Below are 20,022 nucleotides of genomic sequence, written 5' to 3'. Positions count from 1 at the left end.
GGTTCTTTTGCATGCCAGTATGCCATCGTGCCCGATTAGTAGGCTTTAGGCCCATAGTAACAATTATATTATACAACAAAAGAAGATAAATTAGTCTCCTAATAAGCACCTCTTACATATATACTTCTAAACAAACCTTGCATATATTTTCATCAATATCACACTTTTGCATTAATAATTATATCAAGTAAAAGAATAATTAAGATAACATATCCACTTTAAAATTCTTTAAAGGTAAATTAATTAATGTAAAGATAACTTAGGACAAGAAAATTTTATATCTCATTATTTGAGAATTGTCTTTTCAGTAAAATTCAATGACTCTCAAGAATGTCATTTGATTAAGATACTTTTTCTTTTAACGAAAATCACTCCACGATTGAGTATGAGTTCATGGATGTAGATGATCTTAATTAGTTTTAATAAATAAAAAAACGCGTTCTTAGAATATAATTTACTTTCATTATATACTTTAGATTTAGAATTTAATTTTATTACATTTTCTTTCATTTGTAAACTCAAAGTGCGGAATGTCTTTTTTCCAACTCATTGGTAGAATATGAGAATTTTGTAACCAAATACAACTTTTTAGTGATGATTGGTTTAAAATTATTCATTAAAAGTAAAAAAAATTAGCAATAGATAATAATTGCATATAGAATCACCTAAAAACAATAATTTTTGAAAAATAACAACAGTTTTTCAAAAATTATTGTTTTAATTTATCTAATAAATAATAGAGAGAAAATGATGATAAAGAATGAAATAAGAATATAATAAAGTAAATTTGTAATTTTTAAAAGAAGGAAATGAAAAATAAAAACCTAAAAAGAAGGATTGCACTCGTATGTTCTTTTTCTTTCAAGCTCTATTCTGATCCAAATCCTAATTTCCAATTTTCTTTTCTGAATTTCTTTCTCTATGCTTATTCATATCAAAAATTGATGACACCCCTAGGTAGGATTAAATATCATTTTAGACTGATTGGATTTTGAATTAGAGAAAGTTAAATTTCTAACTTTTTTAAGTAGTCTAGTTTTCCTTTTTCGCATGTGGTCTTTTTTGGTACACTCTAGGTAGATCTTTATCTCTCAGAGATCATAAAATCATGATTTGATTGTTGATCAAACTCTTCTTTATGTAGAATAGAACTATTTTAGGCTTCAAAGTTGTGTAAGTGAATAGTAGTGTTACAAATCTATCTCAAGGTAAAGGAAGTTAAATTTTTCTTTAAATTTTTTTTTAAACATTGGATGTAGTAAATATTGGTATAAAATGTGGTTGATAAGAAATATGAAATTTGTGGATGTGAGCAATTAAAGTAAAAGGAATAGGACATTACTTGGCACATTATTTCAATATGGATTTCATGGTTAGAACCTATAATTTTAACTTTGTTTGATGTGGAGATATGGTTGAATTTACAAGTCTTTGGATTGTAAGAATAGAGTTGTGAAAATGCATTTGATAATGTAGTATGGAATGTTGCATAATGCCGACATTTTTTATTGTAGTATGTGTAATTGTTATAAATTGTAGATTAGAAAGTAGAAATTAATTTCCTTTTTTAAATTGAATGTTTTACTATTGAAGTATATGATATTCATATGATTAATTTTGATTGAATGTTGATAAAGTTTGAGAAATTTTCTATGAGAAATGAAAATCTAATGAACAATGTTTAAAGTTATGAGTATTTTCTTTTATATGAAAGAAGGGTTGATGATATGTCAAAATGGTAATAGTGAGAACGAAACTATGTATTTGAATGCAATACTGATTTGGAATGGAAATGTTTGGAATGAATATGCTTTGTATGGTTTGGAATGAGTGTTTTATAGATTTTTTAGGTAATCTGTGGATAAAATTGAAAGTATTGTCTTCTTAAATTCAAGCAACTTAAATTGGAAAATTGTAAAATCTTTGGAATGACAAATTTGTTTTTGAGTGAAATCATGATATGATACATTCTTATCTCTTTTATGCCATTATAATTATATGTATACCTAATAATGTTGCAATTATGGTAACAACTAGTCATCTTAGCTATTTCCATGGGGAAATGTTAATTTTGTGTGTGTCAAGGTGTATTGAAGGGGACTTTGAGGAAGAAGGGATGAGGGCTAAACATGGCAGACTGTATGATGAAAAAATATCGTACTTAGGGAGTTAGTGGAGTTAACCCTATCATGGCTTGGTTTGGGGACATTGATCCTGTGTGTTGAAACATCAATGGAGGAATTGTAAGAAAGCATGACACTAGTCTTTTTGAAATAGTGTCTAGATGTATTTCTTTGTTTTGCACAATTTTAGGTAGAGTGCACTTGGGACTTTGGATAGAGTCATGTGGGCTAATGTTGGATAGTTATATTTTATGAATGTTAATTGTTCTATGCTTTTGGGTTAATTTTTATTGAGAATGTTCATTGAATGAAATAACCTAAGAGTTTGTTTAAGCCTTGAGGATTATAATGGAATGATTGAATTGGAATAAGAATATAGTGAAACTGGTTTTTATAGGGATTGTAAGTTGTACACATATTATAGTGGTAGTAAAGGAAAACTAAGAAAGACTAAGCTAAGAACTAGTTTTATTTAAGAAATATGATTTGATAATTTTTATAATAAGTTATCATGTTTTTATATTAAGTTCTTCTTTTCAATGCATTATCTTACTCTTGTATCTTATTTTCTATGTTTGTTTCTTTGCTTCAATGATCGTATATTTATATGTGAGTAAAGGTAGGAACATAAGTGGTAATAAAGCAAGAGTTCGGAAAAGTCACCGAAGGCCTAAAGTACTAGGAACCTGAGGTGATGATGTATATCATAGCTTTTATAAGGAGAAATGTTTCCATTATGTTTGAATGGATTGTACTTACACTTAAATCTCGTTATAGATAATTTATGAATTTTGCTTATCACTAATAAAGATTTAAGAGCTAGAAATATTAGGATGTTATAGTTTTTGTTTCCCTTATATCTAGTCAAAACAACAAAATTTTAGTATTCGTCACCTTTTTTTCTCTCAATAGTTTGGTTTCTTATCTTGTCATTCGAAAACTTGTTCTCACTATTGTTAAGAAAATCTCACTTCACACATATTCAAATATTTTTCTAATTTTGAGTTTACTACTCATTGATAATTGAATGACTTTATATAGCCGTGACACTAACATTATTACGAGAATAAAAATAAAAACTGAAAATAAAATATCAACTATCTTCATAATAAAATCTACTTAATCTATCATAAAATAATATTATACCTAAATAAACAGAAAATCATAACTACTTATCCATATTTTATCTCTATCAAAATTAACCTAAGTATTACTAGACCCAAAACTAATAAAATAATATTTAAACAAAATTATTAATAAAATCCTAAAATTTAAATTTATCCCAACAAACTCCCCCATAAACATAAATTCTTCCTTCTTTCACTTGGCTTTCCATGTGCATCATCCCACACTGGGTTTGCTTCTTTCAATCAAATTTGAGTGACAGTTATCCGAGCTCTTGCTAGTCATATCTTCTTTCAAGCGTTTTCTCTCCAAGATTTTCAGCTTCAGTTCATACAACCTGTTCTTCTTTGCTTTTACCTAGGTTGCTAGATGACAATGCTTATCCTTTAAATACAGTACCTGATCTTTCATAAAAATTGAATTACCTTTTTCAATTATCTGACTCATGCTTAAAATATTACTCTTCATCTCAGAAACATAGTCCATTCTTACCTTAGAAACATAGTCAATTATCTGACTCATCCCTAATCTCTCCAACTCGTCCATTCTTCTGCATATGTCGGATTGCTCCATGCCCTTTCACGACCACCTTGGAGTTAACTCCGAAAAACACAAATTTGGCCTCCACCTTGGTGAGTTTATAAAAAAAGTTCTCGTTTCCACACATATGATTGCTTGCCCCAATATCCAGATACTATACCGAGTTGGTAGAAATCTCATCAGCCTTCATTTCTTCTTCATCTTCTTTTCCCCTATTATTATTTGGTCCAAGAACGCTAGATGCTTTCTCTTCCTTTTCAAGAGCCGCCTTCTTCAGCTTCTCAAGCTCAATCCTCTATTTATTCATAATTTCTCATCTAGATACATCTTTATTTAGTAAATCTCTTCATCTTTTTGTTTGAGTTCCTTCTCCACATTTATCGCACCATTTACCAAGATCACTTCATCCATTATTGGGACCGAGTTCTCCATTTCCATTACATCTAAGCTCTTTGTCAGCACTAGTTCTTCTACATCTTCAGTAAGGAGATTAGTCTCCCCATTTGTCTCAGCCTTGCAATACTTTGCAATATGGCCTACCTTACCACAATTGTAGCACTTTTTTTATCTACACTCGTTTGCATAGTGGTAAAACACTCAACTCCTGACTAAGCTTCTCGACCTTTCCCTTGTCCTCGGTCATGCCAATTTTGCGGATCGATTTACTCTTCACTATCATTCTCAAAATTACCTCGGCCATGTCCATCTCATCCTTGGCCTCCCCGCCCACCGTTAGGACCTCGACTCTGAGTAATCTGAGTTTTAATAAAGTCAAACTGTACTTGTAGTGCTTGATCATCGAGTTCAACCTGATCATCCCAACTCATTCTCCCTTGTTCATGGGCTTCTAATGACCCAGCAAGTTCATCGACTGTGAGAATTGATAAGCCCTTCAATTTTTCAATGGCGCATACCATACTTTCGAAATCTTTTGTAAGAGATCTCAAAATTTTCCCACAACCCGGCTAGATGGAATTTGTTCTCCATTCCTGCCGAGTTGGTTGGCCACCTTCTCCACCAGAGTTATGTACTCGGCTATATGCTCTTTGGGCTCCATCTTCAACTGTTCAAACTCTCCTCTGAGAGCTTCTCTTCAGACTTGTCTAACACGGTTGTCACCTTTATATCCAACCTTCAATATCTCTCAGGCTTCCTTTGTTGATTTAGAATTCACTACTTTTCGAATCCTGAATCTTCTACTACACTGTAGAGAAAATCCAATGTTGACCCATCTCTTGCACGTGTTTTCTTCAATGTTGTCATTTGTGCCACCGTCTGATGTTCGTCCTCATAAGGTTCAACGTACCCGTCTTCCACCATATCCCAAACGTCTTGCAATCTCAATAGCGCCTTCATCTGTAGGCACCAATTATCATAATTGGTTTTTCTCGTCAATTGTGGCACACTCATACCATTGACAAATTTTTCCATCTCTCTCAAAAAAAATCAAGCACTCAATTTTTCCATCATGGTGTTTGACTCTCCCCTCTCTCTTTTTTTTTCTCTCGGTATTCAGAGCATAAAGCTTTGATACCACTGTTAAGAAAATCTCACTTTACACACACTCATATACTTTTCTAAATTTGAGTTTACTATTCATTAATAATTGAAGAACTTTAAATAGTCGTGACAATTACAATATTACGGGAATCAAAATAAAAACTGAAAATAAAATATCAACTATCTAGTCAACATCCAATTTCGTCTGATTAAGTCAATAAAGATAAAAAATAAAAGTAAACAAAATAAAAGAAGAATAATTAATGATGGGTAAAAAGATAAAATAAATTTCCTAAAAAGTGTATAGAATTCTCAAACTTTAATTTAGCCCAAAAGCCTTGGAGTTGTGTGCATATCTTCAAGGCACATTACTAGAAATTATTTTTGAAATATTGGTTTCTATTTAATATGGTAGTAATTTGAATCAATATATGGTCAATAATTATAAGCAATATTCCTAATAATAATTTGCTGCATCAGTTTCTTTTAAAAAGAGACAAATATTATTTTAAAAATATACAAAGTTTCTGACAATAATTATAATCATTGTCTTGAATATTATTTGATTTGTTTTTCTTGCAACGACCATTTCTTTCCCTATTTTGTTCATTGGAAATTAAGTCACAATTAAGGCAGGATAACCATAATATTACAATATGTGTATATAAATATGCATCCTGTCTTAGAAAAAGGGGATGAAAGAAAATAGAGAGAGACATGCCAAAAATAATAGAAAGAAAAACAGGAAGAGAGGATAGAGAAAAATAAGTTCTCGCGCAAAAGAGGCTATATCAAACTACAACCACCAAGGAAGAACTAAAGAAATATAAAAAGTTAAAAAGGTATGTCACCTTTACACCCTTTTTTTCTCTTTTTTATTGTACTTTAAGTTTTTTTCGAAAGGTATTATTTTTACTACATGCAAATAATGTGTTTTTTTTAAATCATAAAAAGAATATCTTTCCTCGCTTCTTTTGGTATTGGTTACATCCCTCGCATCACATGATATTTATTTTAAATTTTATTTAAAAATAATAATAAATAAAAAATTCAAAAAATAAAGTATTGTCTTATCGCGCATTTTCTTTTAAAATAATAATAAATAGTAAAATAAAGGGTATAAGTACATCGGCCTATAGCTGCTTTCTTTCCTTTTTTTCCCACCATTCTTAAAATAAAAAAAAAATACAAAATGTTTAAAACAAACATTTTTTTTACCACAACTACGTGATTCTTGATTTTCCATCATGAATGGAGATACATAGGAGCAAGGTCAATCCTTGTCGGGTTCACTTTTCAAAAATCTAAAACAATCCATAATAATTTTCAAACAAATTTACAAACCCTTTTCTATATAGAGAACTACATGATCTCGGATTTTCCATTATAAACGGATATACGTAGGAGCATGGTCAATCCTTGGCGGGCTCATAAAACAATATTTTTTGTTTTTTAGTTTCTTTATATAATTCTTTTTAGGGAAAATTAAATATTTTGGAAAACCACGTCAACTTTATACATTTAATTAAAGTTACTGCTTTTGGGCAGGTGTAGTAGGGTGCTAATACCTTCCTTACGCGTAACCGATTCCCGAATCTAAAATCTAGTTTTCATTGATTACACTTTTATTTAATGGTTTTTGATAGTTTTTTCATAATAAATTATGGTATGGTTTTTGATAGTTTTTTCATAATGATAGACACACATCCTTATACACCATGTGCTTGAGTGAAACACTTTCCTTGGTGAAGGATGGTTCCATGCATTCAATGAAAACATCTTGCCACGTTTGTTGATCTATCAATTACATCTATCTTGTGATTTTAAATTGTGAGCACCATGATTGAAGTTTAGCTTGCTAAGGCCATTTTATCTCTTGAATGTAATTTCTGAGTTGAGCAAGCATGACTGATTTTGTTTATTTGATTGAAATTGTGCTTGAGTTGCTAGACTGTCGTGATTGAATCGTTTACTACGTGAAGTACTTTTGCTTGAGGACAAACAAAGTTGTAAGTTTGGGGGAGTTTGATAATGCTAATTCTTACCATTATCTAAGCATCATTTTAGTAGCAAAATCAACTCTTCTTTAGCTTATTACTTGCTTAAATCCTCTCTTTTATTTAGTTTTAGTATTTATCTATATTTTGAGCTACATTACGTAAATAATATTCTAATCCCTTGTTTTCTTTGATCTATTTCGATGTTAGGAAGATCCTCCATTACATTGAAGAGCCTCGGTGATCCTGGAAGTCATTGATTTAACAGTCATTTTCGCTTAAGCGAGAATAATTTAGCTTAAGCGAGAATGACTATCTTCTCCAAGAAGAATTCTCGCTTAAGCGAGAATAATTTAGCTTAAGCGAGAATAATTTAGCTTAAGCGAGAATTCGGGCAGTATATATACTCACGAGGCAGAAAGAAAAAAGGTCTTTGGTTCTTTGGAGGCGCGATTTCACGTCTGGAGCTCATGGAGAGCGCGAGGAGCTTGTGGGAACATCTCCTCCTCTTCCTTTGGGTCTCCTTCTTCTTCCATCTTCCATGTTTGTAAGCTTTAGGGTTCTCCATGGAAATGGAGAACCAGATTCATCTTGTTAGGGTTAGATGTAGCCTATGAACTCTTCTGTAATGAATGATTGTTTTGTATTTATAAATGCCTTTTCTCTCTATTACTAGTATTCTTGTTTCCGATCTTAAAGCTTGCATGTAATGGGGACGTTCATGACTTGATTTTGGGGTTTCATTGAGCCAGGGATGGGATATGAAATCTTGAACTGAAACAAGAGTCCTTGTGGGTCATTGAGCGAGGGATGGGATATGATTCACATGTTGTCTTAGAGTGTTTTAGTGGATTGACTTTAGTAAATTGATAGAGAGGAGATGAAATTGGTCATACACAAGAGTGCATTGGTGAAAACTAACCTTAACAATGTCATTTCATACCATTTCTAGTCTTTTCCATTTCCAAGTGCCTTCAATACCAAAGTCCAACCTTGTAATTACTTGTGAATTTATCTTTTTGCACATATTCTTAAATGATGAGTTGTTCTTGAGTCTAGATGAGTTGTTAATCGCACAATTTTCTAGTATTACGAGTCTCTTGGGAACATGATACATGGTCTTACCACAGTTTATTACTTGAACGATTTGGTGCACTTGCCAAAGAGATTAACAAGTTTTTTTACCCCCTCCCCCCATGTTGTTGTCGCCTTTATCGTGTTTGGTGTTGCTCTTGCAACTATCCCTACCAACATTATGCCTTGTTTCTCCGGTCCAATGACACTCACTTTGTGACTTCAAAGTATGACTTGTTGACATGAAAAATATGACACTAGCATAAAAATCATGACTAAAGTATGGTAAGCATGAACCTTTTCTTAACTATTGATTTATATATTAGTATTTTAGTTTTAGAATTTAATTGTTTTCCATTTGGATCTTAATTATTGATCAAGTATGATCTCAAGTGACTATATATAGTCAATTATGCATTACAATTTTTGGGTGCTTATGGGAATAAGAGAAAATTCCTTGAGAGTTACTTTTGTGAGATTGGTATAGTTACCTTATAGTCTTATATTGATTCCTAAGAGATAAGTGACAATTATTTCTATCATTCTTGTCTTGAAAAAGCAAAGTTTCTCTAGTGACGCGTTATTTCTCCCTTCTCATATTAATTTTCTCTTTTGACTTGACGTCTTGTTCTTGTCCATGCCTTATGGTATGATGTTTATCTTCATCTAATCTCTTACATGTTATTGTTCTTAGTTTTACATTCTCTAATTGTTTCTTTTCTTATTGTGAACTTGTTGAAATCATTGAATCAAGTTTCTCATGACTTTCATGATATAAAATAAATGGAGATTTAAGTATAATAAAATTATATGTTTCATATGTTAAATGATTTTTATGCTTATATGACCCTTATAATTTCGTATCGAAGTAAGATTAAAATCCATGGAGATTATGACATAAATAGTTTAATTGAATTTTTTATGATTATTGAAAATTCATCACAAAAAAACATTTGAAAATAAGTTCATTTGCTAGTTTTTTCATAAAATTCATATTCACACTACAATTTAATTTCCATTACTTTTTTTTCTCTAGACAATTCTTTTGTTAATGTGTGTCGATAACTTTACTTTGGCTTTTTATTCTTTAAGGTTAATCTTAATCGATGAATGATGTGGTTTGAACTTTTGATTTGTGTTGAAATAGTATTGATTTTTATTTTTGATACAATCAAATAAATACCAGTTATTTAGTGTACATCAACAATCGTCTAATATAATTGCCTATTGCATAGAGTGTGAACAAAACTAAAGTCTAGATAAGGTTAAGCTAATCCAAGCCATTTTCCAACGAATTCTATCAAGAAGACAATATAAAGGACTTAAAACAAATATGATCAAACAAGTTGATTCTCCAACTTACACAGAGTCAAATTCTTTATTGGTTAACATATGATTGTTATTCATTTAATTTATAAACAAACATTTCAAATTAACTAGGTAAACATCAATTAAAAGGTTCATACTTTAAACTGTTCCAATGTCAACCATTAAGCCTTTATTTAGACTTCACATATTCCAACGTTTATATGTGAAGTCTTACTATCTTGTTTCTTTACCTTTGTATTTAAGCACACAAGTATGTAAATCCAAATTAATCAAGCTAACATCAATTAACTCATTTAGTTTCTCACTTGTTCCAACGTTTACAAGTGAGATCCTATTCACACTACAATTATTCCAATGTCTACTAATGAGGTGTTATTTTTGCCACATACACTAGTGCAAAAACAGCGTATAACGTCATGCGTTCAACGTCTAACCACTGAATAGCCAACGTTAAAAATGACCGGTGAAATTTTTGTAAATAAATGCAATTGTAGAACTTCAAAGCCCCATTCAATTCAACGTTCTATGATGGTAATTATTTAAATCAGCGTGTCATTCTCTTTCTTCTTTCTTTTAAACCACCAATAATACGTCGAATTTTGTAGGGGTTCGACGTAATATTTGTCAGTCAGAAGTCAAAGAGTCACCCTTTTTAATTCTTTTTTCTTTTTTCTTTTAAACTACCAATAGTAAGTCGAATTCTAAAGGGGTTTCGACGTATTATTTTTCAGCCAAAAGTCAAAGAGTTACCCCCTTTTAGTTATTTTTTCTTTTTTTTTTAAACAACAAATAATACATCGAATTCTGTAAAGGGTTCGGCATATTATTTGTTAGCCAGAAGCCAAAAAGTAACCCATTTTTAATTCTTTTTTTCTTTTTTTTAAACCACATATAATACATCAAATTTTGTAGGGGCTTCGACGTATTATTTTTCAGCCAGAAGCCAAAGAGTTACCCCTTTTTAATTCTTTTTTCTTTTAAACCATCAATAATACATCGAATTCTGTAGAGGCTTCGACGTATTATTTGTTAGCCAAAAGTTTTCCCTTTTTAATTTGAGCGGGAAATTGAAAATTCATTCACTTTATCTTAGCGCGCGAGACCGTCTTCTTTTCTCAAACTTTTCTCGAACGAAGTTTGACGACCATCACATGTAATCTTTCTTTCATTTGATACAAATACATGTTAATTAACTATTTTATGTATAATTTTCGTTTGTTTTGACTAATTATTTTTGTGTTCTTTCCCTTCATAGGCGCATTCTACTTTCTCTCTCACTAGTGGAAACACTTTATTCCGACGAACCCCCTTTTGAAGGTTAGTTTTCGTTTTCGTTTTCGTTTTGAAGAACTTATTTGTTGAACTTGTTTGTTGTTTTTTTTTTGTTGAACTTGTATGTTGTTTTTTTTGTTGAACTTGTTTGTTGTTTTTTTTTGTTGAACTTGTTTGTTGTTGTTATTTGCTGAACTTGTTTGTTGTTGTTGTTTGATTCAACTTGTTTATTGTTTGTTATTATTGTTTGTTGTTGATACTATACTACATGTTCATAGCTCATGTTTTATAAAGTACCAAAAACTTAAATTTGTTGTTTTTCTTCTTTTCAGGTCTCGTAGAGTTGTAAACAAGGACACAATTAATTAAAAAAAATACTTAACATCGAATATTGACAAAATTCGACGTCAATTTCATTAACATCAATTTTTTTTAAATCGATGTCAATTTAATGTCTCCCAATATGATGTCGACCTCGAATTAGACGTGAAAGACCAAAAACAACGACGTTATATGGTATTTTGTACTAGTGTAAGTTCCAATTATACATGTGAAGTAATACGTATTCATTTAACAAAAAAATTTATCAAAAAGCTTGATAAGAACTTTAATAAACAAATGTTGTGAAATAGTGTTATGAACTAAAACTAGAACTAAAATAGAATAAAGAAAAAATATACTTTATCTTAAATAAAATTTAATAATAGTTTGTTACTTTAACATAGCCTTTGAATCAACTATCAAAATTACAAGAGAATCAATCCAACAAACTCAGCCTTCCATGTGGAAGACATGAGAAGACACAATATAAAAAGAATATAAAGGCGGTGCAATAGAGAAGAGAAGCAATGATGAGATGATTTAGGTCAGAGTGATAATGCTTCAATGCTTATTTTTTTTCTCTCCTTTTATAGTAGTTTTGGATTGGCTTCAATTTCTTTCTCAGCTATGTTGAAGAATCAAAGTACCCACTTCAATTGCATATCTAGAAAATCGTACAAAGTTGGTTTTCTTGCATATTTTTGCGTAAAGATTTTGTGAAAATTTAAGGGCTTAAAGATGAAATTAAGTTCATACAATACATGACTATATCCTAGGGATAGAAAAATGTGCCAACCCGACCCATTTTGGCTTGAGGGACGGGCTCACCTGCTAAATTTGAATCGGTCAAGCCATCCTAATTGTGGAAAATAGGTTGTAAAGTGTAACACACCCCATCACAAGGCTGGCAAGCTAGCCTCCTAAATTTTCATTTTTTTTCTATAATGTGTTCTTATGATAGAATAGGCTGTCTTTTTTTTTTGGTCCTATTTTTGTTTGAGTGTAGTTTTTTCAACAACTAATATATACATTTTGTTCTTTTTAGTGGAAGATACCTATTTCCAGTCTTCTGCTCCCAAATTTTCAAAATAAAAAAACAAAAAATAATAATATAATATGTCGAGATAGCGAGCTGGCCTTTGCCACCCTTACTATCTCCAATGTTATCTCATGTTGAAATGTATTTTGAATCTCATGTAGGAAACGTTAACAAGATCTCTATCACGTAAAAAACTCCAACCAATAAATGGCCCTCAACACATTAGATGATATGTATAGATTACATCCTCCAAATAATACATATCAAATGATATTAGCATATGATAACATTTGACAATATCATTGGATGATTTCATCATATGATTTTATCAAATGATTCTAGAAAAACACTAGGTAAATGAGTTTGGCGAAATGTGTTAGATGAATCCAACAATGTATTAACTAGATGACTTCAACAACAGACTACCTAGATAGTGTGTCTTGTATCATTTATTCTTCTTCCAATCTTGTCTAATTCAATCATGATTGCACCATCTTATAGGGTCTTTTGTCATGAGATTATTCACCCATGTATTATCATTTATACATATTTTGAGTTTAATTTCACTTAAGGTAAACAAAGTACACATTAGAACACTTAAGAAACATTTATGCAGTTATATAACATCATTAAAGCTTAGCTTATAGGAGATTTATCAAATCATCTTGGCAAATTTCAACATAATATTAGACATTTTAGTTACACTCTTCTAGTTAGAGCATCTACTACAAATTATTTGCTTAGAACAACTATCTTCTAGAAAGGCTTAAATGGTTGATTTTGACACATATTTTGTTTTAAAGCTCATATTATCCCAATTAGACAAATTTCAATTAAAACAATAAATTTAAATTCAATTAATGTTTAAGAAAGCTAAGATTAAGTATTCTAAAAAGTATAAAAATACACTAATCAATTATATAACATTTTTTGTGTTGAAATGTTATATAACATGATGTTGTTCAAATTAATCCTAACTTAATATTTTTTTTTGTATGGCAAATTAATCCTAACTTTGTGGTAGTCTAAATCTTTTTGCTATATGTAGACTTGAATTAATTATTAATTTTATATTTCTTAAGTGTGTTTATTAGTAATTCTATTTCCATCTATAGATTGATCTTTTGCCAATTTTATAGTGATTTTTTCGATGTTTACATTCTAGTTTGTTTTTTTCTATATTCTTTTGGTTTAGTTTTATTTCTTATTTTAGTACATTATAAGTTTCTCTTACAAATTTTATAAGTTTTGTCTTGATTGTTTTGTCTTTCCTTACTATCTTACATCTGTTGAACTTTTTTCTCTTTCATTTAAATTAGGTAATGTGCTCATAAGAATATTAATCACTTTCTAAAAAAACTTGAGTTAATTAAAGTGATATACCTATTTATTTTTATCTATGTAATACTGCAGTGTTTATGACACAACTTGAAGAATTGAAAATGGAAAAAGATATAACAAAAAAAATGAAGAAGAGAAAAGAAAAGTTTGAAAAAGAAGAAGAAAGTTTAATTAAGAAAGAAAAAAATGAAAAACAAAATAATGAAAAGACTGGAAGAAATAAGAGACGTCCAAAAGATGAAAGAAGGAACTTAGAAGTCAAAGATCACCAAGCCGGACAACAAGATCTCAAAAATCTATAGAAGTAGTGACCCAAATAACACTTGGAGTGAGAAATAAAGGAGAACAAATATATAATATATGTTTTATATTACACCGTTATGATCAATTTAGTTAGCTTAAAGCTTGAAGATTATGATATGTCAATATGGGAGAGACATGAAAATGCTTACAAATCTTGGTATGAACTTAAAAACAACACAAATGAGAGATTTAGAAGGAGCTACACTTAATGCTCCAACAACTTCATTAAGAGTTACAAAGTGTCCATATAGATACTATAAGGTCATGAAATTATCATGTTAAAAACCAACAAATAATTAAGTTCTTGATGAAACAATGGCTAGGTTTCTAACTTTTTTTTATACATACATACATATGTGTATGTGTCCCTGTGCGTACATGTACGTGTGTGCGCATACATGTGCATATGATTGTGTGTGTTCGGGGCATACATGTGGATTTATGTGTGCGAGTGTGTGTGGCACATGTGTGGGCTTGTGTGAGTGAGCGTGCATTTGTGGGTGCGTGAATGTTTATGTATGTGTAACATTCATAATGCTATCAAAATAAAATCCAATAAAATCCAACATAGTTGAAGTCCTTCGAAATTCTCTAATATACATTTTCTAGTTTGTTATAAAGGTCTTATACTCTTAACACTACTTATTTTTCCAAAAAAAACAAGTTTAATTTGATGTTTTAAATGTTTAGATTATAAACATGTTATTTTTGACTACCTAATAAAATAAATACCGTCTTTAGAAAACAAATAATTGTTTCATAATAAACGTTTTTCTTCCTTTTCATCTTATTCACCTTCCTACTATGACTATGTTATCTCATTCATCTCATGAGAGTTATTAACGGTTAGATACATGTTGGACAAATCTAAAAACAACTATAATACAATTTAAAGAAAATAAATCTTTTTTTACATAAGTGTCCAACTAATAACATGTTTTATTCAAGAAAAAATTGCGTTAATGAGACAAAAAAAATTAGTTGACAAACTTATTTAACTACTATTCTTCATATTAAACCATAAAAAAATTACATTGTTATTACTTTTAATTACTAATACTTCTTTTTCTTTCATAGTAAGATATATAATTATTTTATATATATTTTGTCAACACACTCTGTTTGGGATGATCTTTTAAGACTTGCAATTTTAATAATATTTGTTTAAGTGAGACCAGCTATAAACTTATCTGGTAGTTTGATTCTCGACCCAACTAAGTTTTCTGGTACATGTTTTTAAATTGAGGAGAAAGATAAACATAATTAAAGATAAATTAATCATACATAATGTTAACTGCATTGTCAGTTATCTCAGGGTTAAAATAATATAAATTATCTTCTCAAATCTGGCGGCATGTGAAGTCAATGGTGGAAAATTAGCCAAGTTTTCCCTTCTCACACGCAATCAAAACCTCCAAAAACACAGGAAAAATATGAAAGTACAACAGTGACTCTCTGATAGCTCCCATATATAGCCAACAAACATGGGAAAATGAAAAGTACAACACTACAAGAATGCATGTGACATTAATTTTACTAATAATTTATGAATAATTATCTTTAAAAAAAACTCAATATGTAAAAATTCTGACAGAAAAAATTATACCAGATTTTATAATTAAATGTTAAAACTTCTAGTCTAATTTATCTGTGTAGTATATTATTCTTTACATAACACATTCTTAATTTGAATCCTATACCATTTTTTCTTTTCTCATTTTGATCTTTGTAAAAATAGATCATATAAGGACTAATTTAATAGGTTTCTACCTATCAAAGTAATGGCAAAAAGTATCAAAGTAGTAATATTTTTCAGTACAATAACTAAATTAAAAGTTCAAGTAGGACCATATTATATGTTTAATTGAAGATAAAAGATAACAAAAAATATAGGAAAAGTAAGAACAAGAAAAGGGTTAGTGAAAAATGATGTAAATATATATAAGAATTTAAAAAGAAAGCATTATTGATAATTTATCAATCCAAAACCACATTGCACACACCCACTACAGCTGCTTTGCTGGCCCATGTGGGTGTTTTTGAGTTAAATCTCTGAATCTAGTTCATGGTGGCAGAAGTCTGACCCACTACCCCAATCATCACCTTTTATGATACCCCATGCTCAGGAAAAGTCTCTCAGATAGGGTATGTTATGTGAAGCCACTGAAGCCCCATGCCTTTAGATAGCTCATGGTTCATGATTGAAGAATTGAATTTTCTGGCACAGGTGTTTGTGTCATGCTTTTAATATCAACAATCTATGACAATTTCTGTTTCTTATCAGTAACATGTTACAACCCCATCAGAAAAATATAAATTGAATCACTATACCCAAGAATTGTTTCCTCAATAAGTAATCACATTTTCAAGTTTGAAAAAAAAAATGATAAAAAATAAAGGCTATAAGTAAAAGTACATTGAACAAACACGTAATATTTCTCCATTCAGAAAATTCCTTATCTTGTCTCCTTCAACTGTGTCCACTGAAGCAGTTTAATCATTTGTCCCAGTCTCACACGCTTCATCTTCCACACCATCTTCATCTTCTTCAACACCAACGTGATCATCATCATCACCATCGTTTTCTTCTTCTTTTTCTTGATATTCATCGCTAGAGTTCTTCTCTATACCCTCTTCCAACGATTGAGGTGGAGGCCTCCATTGCTGCTCCGGTTGCACCATCAATGGCTCCATCATCATCATCTCGTTCGGCTTCATGTTCTGGAACACGCCAAAGGGGTTCTGGGATAAGCTCCTTTCCTTGTATATAGCATCAAGCTCGTGAAAATAAGGACATGTTTTGCTATTTTCACGCCTTTCTTTGTTATTGTCCCTCATTTTTTTGAAGTACTTGTTGATGTTCTCCCACTTTTCCTTGCATCTCTTTGCACTCCGGTTGTAACCAAGCCTCTGCATTGCGATCGATATATCTTCCCACAATGGAGCTTTTGGTCCATTTTCTTGATACTTGGTGTCCAGACTTGTCCTCAACCTTATCAAAGCATGAACTTCAGCCTTTGGCCATCTAGAAGAAGAAGAAGTCGCGGGAGAAGTAGTGACAGTGCTAGTACTGGTGGCACTGTGATGACCATTATTCAATTTCTTGATCTCAAAGTTATTGTTTGGCATTGGTGTTGGAAGCTGTGATTGTAGCGTTGTTTGATTCTGTTGTTCTGGTGGCTGTACTTGAACATGTTGTGTGGTGTTTTGCTGGCCGTACATCTTCTGCAATAATGCAATGACTGCAGCATCTTTGGCTGCTGCTGTTGATCTCTCCTGAACAAGAATCTCGTGTTCCCTGTTAATCCTTGCCATTTCTTGGATCCTCCAATTGTCTTGTTGTGCCACTCTTTCCCTCTCCCTTTTGTCCATGGCTTCCAAGAACTTCTTCTGCATTTCCTCTTGCTTCAAGAGGACCTTCCTAGTGAGCCTCCTGAAGTAGTCCTTCCACTTTCTCTTCCTCCGGTACCTCTCTTCCAAGTCTTCATCAGATGCTGTGGAAGAAGAGGTGGAGGTGGTGGTGGTGGTTGAGAAAGGGGTGTTCATGTTTGGCAAAGAATACGTGACATTGTCGTTGTTGGTGTTGTTGGCGGTGGTGGTGGTGGTTTGTGGTGGTGATGTGTCTCTAGGGTTGGTTGTGGATACTGTGGTGGTGTTTGTGTTGGTGTCGGTATTGGTTTGTGGTGAAGGAGAAATGTGTGTAGGGTTTGTGGAAGGAAAAGGTGTGACATAAGAGATAACGTTGTTGTTACCATGATCACTTTGTCTAGCTGGCAACGTCAATGTGTTTGTTGTTGCCAAAGTAGGTTGTGGCTTTGTTGGGTAAGAGATCGTGAACTGATGATTCTCAAGGGCTTGTAATTGATCAAAGAATTTATAGGTTTTTCCATGTGATTTCCCACTTTTGTTTTCTTTGGTTCTCTTGTTGTACTTGTACACGTTCTCAAACTTTTCCTTGCATTTCTTTGCATTTCGATGATATCCAAGCCCCGCCAGTTTCCTGCGTGCATTCATTTATGCATAAAATTAGACACAGATATATGTAGAAAGAGAAAGAAAAACCAAAATTCAACATTATCCAATACAAAAAAAAAATGCTTCGGATAAATATATAAAATCATATATAAATAATAAAATAATGAACAAATGATTTCAAATAAACAAGGTAGAATCTCAGACAACGAAATGTACTTGCCTCGATGTACTAAATTAACAACAGAAGAGATGGTTCAATATTACCTAAATGAATCTAACAAATAAGACAAAAAAACTAGATTGATTGAAGAGTGACCTAAAAGCTAGAGCAAATCACAGAATGATTCATTTCAAACACGGATCCATTTTACAGATGCCTTTACCTTTAAACAAAACCTGAAACTTAGATATGAAAAACTGAGGTCAATTATGCAGACCAAGTTCATATAGAGTATTTACTATCTCACTGATACTGGGATACGATTTGGTGCATGAAATAAAATAAAAAATCTCGACAGTTCGAATATACAAAAGTTTTGGAATAAAGGGAAGTGATATTTAATTGATTGAACTGCCAATTGAAAACCAATTCACAGATCTGCATGCATGATCTGTAGGGAAATATTGAACTTTGTAGTCTCTTCAGAAGCAATGAAAGAAAGAATGAAGTGACTTGAAAAAGAAAAAAATGAAAGAGATGAATAGAGAGAAAAGATGTATTTAAATTGAGTTATATATATATATATATATATATATAGTATATTTATTATATATAGTTTTATCTACCTTGAAACTTCTTCCCATAGTGGACCTTTAAGACTTGAATCACGAAACACTGCATCCATATCCGACCTTATCTTCAAGAGAGCCAAAGTTTCTTGGCGGGGCCACCGGTTCCCTCCAAAGCTCATCTTATTACCTTCATTTCCTTCACCTGAATTTCCATCCACATCCACTCCAATCATCTCATCATCACCACCGTCATCCTCGCCGCCGTGAGCCGCTCCTTCCGCCGCCGCCGCCACCGCCATCTCGGGCTCGCTATGGGAGGAGATCTCCAACACACTTGAGTCTCCTAGCTGCATATAGCTACAGAGATATTGTGTCCCTATGCAATTACAGCTAGAGCAAAAAAATGAATTATAGAAGACAAGGTGAATACTATATAAGGGTTTTTATGAGTATGGGATGCTTGAGGTTATTATATGTTTATTTATTTTGTGGAGTTTAATTTATTTCTATTTCGTAGCAGAGAAAAAAAAATAGACTTTAATTGAGGTGAAGCAACTTTCATTCCATGTGATGTACATGGGTGTTGTTTATCTTTTTAATTTTATTATGAGTTTAATTAATACACACCTATGAAATCTTTTAAAACAGATATTTGATGAATAGTGCCACTTTGTTAATATGATAAAAAAAAGTAATTTTTTATTATCTGTTTAATAAAATTACATTTTCGGACAATATATATAATATAATAAATAAATTAAACTCGTTCATTATTAGGGCATGGAATCTTCACTTTTTTTTTATTGGGTTGAAAATAAAAACGACAGAAAAGTCGCTTTGGTTCTCGTATCTGTACGTCACACGTAAGTGCCAGGAAAAGAAAAATGAAAGTAATAAAGTATGAGATATTATATATATGATTATAGAAAAAAAAATATATATCAAAAACGTAAAGATTTTTATTTTTTTATTTTTGTTTTTTGCGATAAATATTTTAGAAAAAGGAAATTAACAGTTGTAGTGGGAAATAGACCGCAGAAGCGACGATGGAGATAATAAGTTGTGGCCATTGTTGTAGGTCAGCTTTTGCGTTTGCGGATTTTGGATTTCAGTGGCCGTTTTCACAAATGCCGTTGTGGAATTACTAATTTGCCCCTAGGGTTGATATCAATTATCATTGCCTTCTAATAAATTCGTGGAACTCATTCTATCAAGGGGATTCCGATTTTAAAGACTTTTCCAATATATGTGACCGTGGAAAACATTTTTTTTTAATCCTTGAAAATTTTATTTAACATTAGTTTCACATTTTTACATATTCTCAACCAATTCTTCATAAATTAATTAAAAT

General features: G+C 31.4%; 1 protein-coding gene across 1 annotated transcript; it reads right to left on the bottom strand.

Moving 5' to 3' along the window:
- Window positions 1-16,266: 16,266 nt before the first annotated feature.
- Window positions 16,267-19,178, bottom strand: LOC124833989 (trihelix transcription factor GT-2-like). Its single transcript, XM_047308567.2, has 2 exons — window positions 18,726-19,178; window positions 16,267-17,964 (listed from the first exon to the last, which is right to left on the bottom strand). The coding sequence occupies exons 1-2, from the start codon at window positions 19,022-19,024 to the stop codon at window positions 16,458-16,460; spliced, it is 1,806 nt and encodes a 601-aa protein (XP_047164523.2). The 5' UTR covers window positions 19,025-19,178; the 3' UTR covers window positions 16,267-16,457.
- Window positions 19,179-20,022: the final 844 nt, after the last annotated feature.

The sequence above is a fragment of the Vigna umbellata genome, chromosome 4 (genome assembly GCF_029865625.1).
Source record: "Vigna umbellata cultivar VRB3 chromosome 4, Vumbellata_1.0, whole genome shotgun sequence".
Lineage (NCBI taxonomy): Eukaryota > Viridiplantae > Streptophyta > Magnoliopsida > Fabales > Fabaceae > Vigna > Vigna umbellata.
This window is presented reverse-complemented; position numbering and strand designations above follow the sequence as displayed.